Source organism: Mycetomoellerius zeteki, unplaced genomic scaffold (genome assembly GCF_001594055.1).
Source record: "Mycetomoellerius zeteki isolate Tzet28-1 unplaced genomic scaffold, Tzet1.0 scaffold108, whole genome shotgun sequence".
Taxonomy (NCBI): Eukaryota; Metazoa; Arthropoda; class Insecta; order Hymenoptera; family Formicidae; genus Mycetomoellerius; species Mycetomoellerius zeteki.
Genome location: NW_017255996.1, coordinates 928,510 through 937,551, shown reverse-complemented (window position 1 = coordinate 937,551; position 9,042 = coordinate 928,510). Strand labels below are relative to the sequence as shown.

Sequence of the window (9,042 nt, the reverse complement as noted above, 5' to 3'; positions counted from 1 at the left end):
TTAGGGAGCGTCTTGTACAACAGCAGGATCAATCGAAGGTAAGCAATTTTCTAATGCATGGAAAGACATAGCTGAATTATATTTATAAATATCGAACTATTATGATGAATTATAATGAATTATAATCGAATTATTATAATGCTAGGCGTGCGCCAAATATTTTAAATATAAATGTTGCAACGTGTTGAATTATAAATAATTGAAAATTTAAAATTTACTAATTAATCTGCATGAATTAAGGTGTAGAAGGACGTAAATAAACAACAGAATATTAGAGAAAAATTCTAATTTCAAAACCTGAGACAACGGATATATACAAAAAAAATGGTTTTGCTGAAATATTTAAAAATGTAGCTAGATACAGATCTGAACATCATTTTGTTGGATTATCGAAATAATTATGTAGGACGCTCAAACTGATTGTTAAAATGTCAAAATTTTTTGCAGCATTATTTTTCATGTTTGAGATTCCTGTTTTGATGGTCCATTCAAATTATTTTTAGATCAATATCTAACTAAATTGTTAGATACTTAAGCAAAATCATTTTTCCGTGTAATATTTCGAGTTATTGCGGAGTACGTTTAAAATAGGAAATAGAAGATTCGAATAATTAAATTTGTTGGTACATTATGGTGAATAATGACTAACATTTTAATAATGAATAACACTTTCTAGGTAATTTTCGATGCTGAGCCCGAATTTGCCATCGAAATATTTCCATTAAGTCCGGTTTTTAAGATAAAAGAAAAGATATTTTTGCAATATATAGTGAAATTTTATTCGAAATATTGAGTATTTAATTTTTGTTTTTTATGACTTTGGATCGGTTTTACATATTAGAATCCAGCAGTAATCATCTAGAATATTTTCGTTTCAATATTCTAGATGACGTTTCTCAATTATCATCTGATGGAATGTTGCCTTCCTAAACACTTGTTGCACTTAAATTATTTTGAAAAAAAAATGTATCATAAAAATTGACATATCATATACGTTAAAATGACATACTATATCTTAAAAGTTCAATCTAATGGAAATTTTGGCGGCAGATTTGAACTCAACGCGCCAAAGTACATTGCAAAAGTTTCCTTTTCTTACATTAAAAATTATTCAAAATTTGTAAACTAATGTAATAAAAGCATAGCGTAACAATTACATAATTTGATCGATTTGTCCAATTACGTCACATCATGCGGAATATCGTTTACGATTAATAGAGGAAAAAATAGAATGCGTGCCACGCGTGGCCGTGACGAAATAGAGAATGACGGATCAAGCTGTGTCTCAATATAAATCGCCCAGCCAGCGCATGTTGATTGACGAGGGAAAGTGCATCGATTACCGCGGAATCATAATTACGCGGTTGAATCGCGGTCGTGCAGGTATATCGCAGACAGCGATAGAAAAATGAGAAACCCGAGTTTCCACGATGACCGATATGCCGTTACGACCAGCTTAGTATGTTTCCGTTTCAAAAAGACACCGCGCGATAAAGCGAAGCATTCTCGACTCCGGCGACTCGTCCGGCGAGGATTGTAAGAATAATTCATAATGTCCGCGCGGTTATACCTCTCTGCAAACAACATAAAAATTCTACGCGCGTTCCTTCCCGCGCCATCGGAATGTTAAGCCGTATTCTTCTGCTTCTCCGCGATGTTCCTGACAATAACGTCAAGACCTCTCTCTGTGATATTACCGTACTAATAGCGGCGAGTCCGTTGCACCTCCGCGAGTAACAGTACACCTTTGATGCGCCTGCATCACGCCAGACTGCAATCCGCGAGCGCGCCGCATCGGGCGCGAACGTTCGGGCACAATGAGATCTCATTGAAATCGCTCCGGCCTGCGTATCGGATTCGATAACCGCATCGAGATTAGTATCACCTTCCGTCTCACGGCGATGACTCGATACTTCGCGCGGCCTCAAAAAGCGCGGGTCATCGCGTGGCTGCGGCGAAACGCAACCACGCCGCGCCGTCCGCCGCCGCAGCCGTTCGAAGGAATCGCGGGAGACCGGAGGAACCTGTCTGCCCGCAAAAATGCGAGCGCGTGCAGATAATGCCCGACGTGTATTACCGTTATTATGCCAGTCATTTACGTGCTGTGGAAACGATGTTTCTTCCCCGATGTCCCGCTAAATTCGCCCGCCGGCGAAATTCTATACGAATGCATTCGCGTAAATAACCGTCATGTGCGCGCGGCAGGTAGAAACCGATGTGCCTGTGAACATTAATATTCTGAATTCGGGAGAGTGGTAACAGCATCCATTGTGCCGTAAACAACATCTTGAGATATCCCAGAGATCCTGCGAACGAACGGTCGATTATGATCCGCAAGGCGGAACGCGACGGACAAGTCGCTGACACATTTTCAATTATATCGATTTATATTTAATTATATACCTGCAAGAAGAGAGAAACGCACGCAAAATAAACGTCCTACGGGGACGTTTGATGTTTTAAAGCGTCCGCATTTTCAGATTTGCAATCGCATATACGAATATCAACAATTCTTTTAACGAAATTTAATTTATTCAAAATTCAAAAATTAATAATAATGTGTATAAGCGAAAATTTTACTCTTTTTATGTTAATAAATTACTCTGTAAATGAAGCGTATCAAGTAAATTTTTAATTATAATTGAGCTCTCCGTATTTACAAAAATAGTCGTGAAGTGGTATACGTTCATTAATATACTTCATTTATTTAAAAGAGAAATTATTTTTTACGAAAGCCTGGAATCTCTCTCTCTCTCTCTCTCTCTCTCTCTCTCTGTTGACATCCCGCTTTTGCATTTGAGAAATCTACAACCAATAACGCAAGATTATTTCCATAACATTTGCGAACGGCTTACGCGCAAGAACGCCGGCTAATGTCGTTAAATACTTAAACCCGGGAGAAAGAGAGAGAGGCAGGAATCGGGAGTTGTTACGATCGTCTGCAATTGCACTAATAATTGAAATCCACAGTCGGAGAGACACGTAACTACCGGCAATAACGTTTTAACGATACGAGAGAGGAGAGATAAGAAAAGTACCAATCTGTGCGACAAAAATGAGTTTTCCATGTGTCTCGGCGTTTCCTGTTAAAGTCGTATTTTAATAATCGCGTGACGAGTTGTCCCAGCCTAATAGGTTCGACTTAAGAGAATATCTAAAATCCAGAAAAATTGTTCGAGTCGACCTACAAGTTTTCCATTCATGATTAATTGGCGTGTCCGACAAACCGGTCGTACGGTAACTGAAAATGTCAGTTACGCTGAGTAAAAGCTATCTGATTCGCTGGAAAATCTCCAACGGGCGAGAGATCGACTTCGCGAGGACTTCTCGGATGAGATCCTCCAGGGTAGAGAATGCTCTGTCGTCCGCCATTTCATCGGCGCGGAGAGAAAACGCGTTTGTCGGCGGCGTTTGCGCGCCGGGCGCGCCTCGAGTTTAGCCGACGTCAAAGCGGAAATGCAACGACGGCATCGCCGTTGAAAGGGAGGGGGTTGGGGATGACAGGGGAAGAAGAGAAGCGCAGAGAAAGCTGGGCGACGGAGGGAGAGGCGGGAGAGATTAGGAGCGGGCGTACGAGGTAGATAGAAGCGCGCGAGAAAGAGGTAGGTGGAGTAAAAAGGCGACGAGAGAGATAGAGCGAGAGACGAGAAAACGTAGGAGGAAGGCGGTAGTCTCGATGTTCTCCTCCTCTTGGATCGCGGAGGGCGTATAGTAATGTTCGAGTTGGCAGACTCGGGGTCGAGTGGGGGGTCTCTCCCTCCGTCTATCTGTCTATCTCTCTTTCTCCTTCTCTCGTTCTCTTCCCGTCCTCTCCTCCCGGAGTGTCTCTCTTTCTCTCTCTCCTCCGTTATACCTTTCCACCTGTTATGCGACGCCGTGCCATGCTGCGTTGGCACAGGTGTGCGCGACCGCGTAGCCAGCGACAAGGCCCGTACGCTCTCCTCGATCTCCTCGGTCTCTAGTCTCCCACTTCTCCGACCTTTCTCTTCCACCTTTCCGTATCTCGCGCCTGTTTCGCTCTTTTCATCTTTCTCTCTTTCTTTCTCTTTATTCCATGCACCACCGGGCTCGATTCCTGTCTTTCCCGGCGAACGTGCAGACCGATCGCGCGTAGGCGGCGAGAGTCGCGTTCCCCTCTACCCCGGAGCGCTTTCGTGATCCTATACGTTTGGCTGCACCTGCAGCAGAACTGTCACGCCCAGTAGCTCGATCACAGCCGACCTGCTGCACCGTAGACTTTCTCCGCAAGTCATATTCTTCTACGCCGAGGGCGTCGTTTCAACGACGGAAAATCGTACTTTCATATATCATGCATATATGAACGCTTTGCTCACCATCAGGCATGAGATTTTTATGCAGGAAGAATGACAATATGAAACATACTATCCGAGGGAAAATCCAGTCGTAAACAAACACCCAGCAGTTCAAAAGGCTTTCATTTCGCCTGGTCAAAGATGTTTGAGTACACTCAGGCAGTACAGTCTCTTTGCGAACGAAATTTAACCCCTTCCTCCCCCTCCCCCTCCCTCGTCTTCTCCCCGCGGGCGTGCGCAAAAAGCAAATTATCTCCTCTGTGTATGGCGGACGTGTATATTTCTCTGAAATAAATTTTCGTTCCTCATAAATTACCAACTTGCCAAACACGCGACGCAGCTGCGCGTGAAATTAGTACATTAACACGTTTCGCTGTACTACTTTTACATATTTTAATAAGAATTATGGTTAGCGCGTATTACCAATGAAATACATGCATTAACCGCGCGCGAAAATCTTCATCATATGCGATTCCGGGAAAAAAAATCCGCGGTTGGGAATTTCAATTTTTGAAATCTAAACAACCCTTGCTCATCTAAACAGACTTGCAACATTCGATAATGCGTTTTGCGGAATTTTATTTAATTACTCTTTAATTTTATCTCCCCTGCCAGTTTGAATATTATTATAACGCTGGCAAAAACGTATACATGTAACGAGTCAGCTTCGCCACGTGCGTACTTCGTAACAAAATATGCTTTAAAAGAAATCCAAGGAGAGATTGAAATGACGGTAACATATAATAAGTATCCCTACAAAAACGAAAATGCGATCAAAATTTACATGCCATGAAATGATTAACGATACATCCATATTCAGGACGATTATTAGATTTCTCATTAGTCATTAGGATATACAGTCGAATATATAATTATGTAAATAACTGTCAACTTTTAATTATGCTTTGCCAATGACTTTTGAACCGCAACATTAAGCAACTTATTTATTAGATTCTTTCAATAAGACCATCGATCAATCTATTATAATTTATGAGAGACGATAAAAATATTATATAAATGCAATAGTACACAAATATCGTGTGTAACTCGTGTAACTCATCAGTAAACTATAATAATAATCCATGTATGTAACAACAAATAGTTTGAGGAGTACATTAATATATCATATGTATTCACACTGTAAAATCACGTATTTGTATGCTTACGTTATTATTATTTCATATATTTATCTATCAGAGATGTATAATCTGTCGCACGACAATATCGTTATTACGTGCGACAACATGGTCCACAAAGGCGGGGCAAAACTGCACGAGGGCATCGCGTTTCGCGCATCAGGGGCGACAGAGGGGCGTGCGGCGCGGCGGTTCGGTACGGGGCGGACGCGCGCTGCCTGTATTCCATGCTTGCATGTGTACGTCCATATCCATTTGTCCATTTGCGTATCGGCCAGCGCTTTATGGGAATTAGCAGTGCATTGTGGACCACCGGTGGGCGGGCTGTGTGTGCACCGGTGCACGAGACGCGACCACAGGCCCGGCCACCCCCGCGATCCGATGGCGGCAGGGATTGCGGCGGGATATAGCCGAAGGGGATGACGGGAGATAAAGAGAGACGAGAGAGACGGAGAGAGAGATGGGCGAGAGACACAACAGTTATGGACAGAGGAAATAAGAGGGAATTGCTCCCCCGCGACTCGGAGAGAGGGGTTCTCTCTCTCTCTCTCTCTCTCTCTCTCTCTCTCTCTCTATCTGTGTGTGTACCACTGTTTGTCAATACGCGAGCGATATGATCACCAAGTATAATCACCGGCGGACCCGAGAGAGCGTCGGGCTTTCTGTCAATAGAATGCTACTTTGTGACCTCCCGCGCATCCATCGACTCCCCGCTTCCGCTCTTCTCCCTTTTCTACCCCCGTCGATTCCGCATCATGCCGCTTATATATTGTATCAAACGCATCCGAGCGTCCGCCCTCTGAAGCACATCGCCGCTCGTAAAATCCGTATCGACCACGAAACCGGTAATGTGTACACGCATTCAACACGCGCGCATGTACGGTGAGGGAGAGAGAGGTGAGGGATTCATAGAAACACGCACGGAAGCCCGTGGAATCGACGTGGACCGTACTGGGCGCGTTCCGTGCCGTCGAACAAAAGTGTGCCCTTCGTTCTGCATATTTACGTAACGTGCGTTCCCGTTGCCACGTTACATGGATACAATCCCCCGACTCCGTCTGTTTTTTTGCGCGCGAGTTCACCTCGCACGTGAGCGGCTACAAAGGGAATCGCACAGGAGGTATCGCGGCCATTGCGATCGAGAATTGCGTGTATGCGCGTGTAAAAACGGAAAACTTAACGACAAAACTATTACTTATATTTGTACGGTAATTATAGTGCGAAAGTTACCTCGCAATTCATAATTAACGGTTGTTGTCGGCAATGGGGTATTTAATAAACTGATTAGCTCGCATTTTATTAAATGCCTCCTTACATATGATAAAGTGAAATAAGATTCATTCGAACCGTGCGCTTAAAAGTTTAACGTCGCGGAACTCTGTATTCAGGAGCAATTATACGGATTACAAAAAGTAATTATCACGTTGAAAATGTCATAGACTGATAAAATTAATGAAAATTTCATAGATTGATAAAATGATTCGGCTTATATTGCGACATGAGACATTAGTATAAAAAATTTCCGAAGCATAAAAGAAATTTATTTTTATTTACTATTTGTCTTATTACATCTCTTCATGTATTTCTTTCTAATTTTATTTATTAAAGAATTTAATAAATAATTATTAAAGAATTTAATAAATAACTATTACATTTCAACATAATAAGGTTTATGATCTTTGTTTTTCGTCGTTTCTTTATTCGCTTTTCATGTTCAGCCGTCCATAGTCATCCTCATTGCGATGCTTACACCTCGCTTACGTCATTCCTCCCTCCACAGTTTGCACCCTTGCCTTCGCTAACGAAGCTTCCGCAAAGTGCGCATTATCACCGCGTCGTGTCGTCGCAGTGATTTTTGCAGAGCGCGACTCGGTCTGCCGTTAAACAGGCTAAACGAGCGCGGTCGCGTTTTTGCTCTTGCCTCTCCATCCGCTTTCCGAGAGACGCCGACTTACGCGCGCAATCGTATGCGAATGTCTGTCCTCCTTTCGTTCAGTTCATCCCCCGAACTTGTCGGGCGAGCAACCAGGCGGGAGATCGTGCTACCGCGGAGATCTGGTCGACGTATCTTTTCGAGCGATCAAAGAATTACCGTATTCGAGTGGTAGGCCGACAATGTTTGCTGTTTGATCATGAGGCAACGATGCGTGACACTTTGAGTATCCGCGTTATTTGATGCTGTACCATGCCGCTCTCCGAAGTTTTGGACATTTGTGCTTGCAATTGGCGTTTTACAACAAAAATGCCTTTTTGCTCGCTTTTGTGTTCAAATACATAGAAAAATAAAGTAAATTAATAATTTAATACCTATTAGAGTTGATTAATTAAAATTATAATGTACGTCGAAAGTACATTAGTTTTTCTGTAAGAAAGTATTTATATTATTATCTTAATAAAATATTAATTTAATAACAAGTTTAACGGTGTATGTATTAGCATCATAATTTTTAATATTTTTAATCTCACTCTTTAATATACTTAGTTATGTATCGAAGTTTTGTAGCTTGTAAATTTGTTTCTTATTAGTTAGATAAGAATTTTGAAATTCAAAATAGTGACTTGCTGCATCTCAATAATCTTATTTAAAATCAGCCTTGCTCGCATCAAGCTATAATTATCGCTGTTAGACATTTTATAGTGTAATACGTATAACTATGAATATATTAATAATTCTCTTTTATCCGATGTTTCTTTCCTTCTTTCTTCTGCCACTCTCGCCCTTTTGTGCCATTACAACTACCTTACTGATTCTTTTCATTTTTCTCACTTTTTTTTTCTTTTGCTTTCCACGTTCTGCTGGTCTTTCTTCGCTTGATTTTATCCGTTCTCGCCTTCTCGGATTTGTACATCCAATACCTCTTTCGAAGACCGTCTCGTCATGTTGTACTAATGCAAGTAATTGCGACTGATCCCATTAACTTCACCGATTGATGCCACTCACTCAAATCGTGTCTCTCCCTTTCAATTAGTTCTATTTTATTTGATTTTTTTATACTCGTAGCAATTTGCTTTTATCCTTTCTTTATTTCTTGTACCTCGGTGATACGACTGTTACTGCTTTTAAATTATTTACCCCCATTAACCTGGACCCCCCACCATCGAAAATCAACTTCGCGATAGGTCAAAAATTTAGTGCTCTTTTGTTGCTAATTAGTTGCTCTAGAGCGAATTTTGTTGCTCCAACCGTTTAGCAGCAATAAAAAAAAAAAATGGGGGGGTCCAGGTTAATATAAAGCTGGACCCCCCCATAATGAAAAAATGGATATAGAGCTGCGATATCAAAAAAACAAAGGCACCAGATTTTGTTGCTTTTTTGTTGCTCTAGGATAGTGCAAAGAAATATCGAAAAAATCACATTGTTAAACAAATTCCGATAAATAATCAAAACTGCATTGTCGCGCGTCGCAACGTTATGACCAAAATTTACATGTATAGAATTTGTTACTCGCAAGTTTTTGGTATCAAAATGTTCCTTGGAACATATACTATCGAAATATACCCGTTTCCGATTTTGTTGCTAACCCTAACACATGAAAAATAATTAGTTTATCAGCATCGGCGCTCGAGCCGAGCACTTTATCGTCTGAAACATT

At 41.5% G+C, this 9,042-nt stretch overlaps 1 protein-coding gene across 1 annotated transcript in view; it reads left to right on the top strand.

Annotated features, from left to right (window-relative positions):
- Sox102F (transcription factor Sox102F) overlaps positions 1–9,042 on the top strand; it is a 189,019-nt gene that overhangs the window by 152,523 nt on the left and 27,454 nt on the right. The window contains exon 5 of the mRNA XM_018452120.1: positions 5–38. Coding sequence (XP_018307622.1) covers positions 5–38 — 34 coding nt within the window. The remainder of the gene's footprint in view (positions 1–4; positions 39–9,042) is intronic.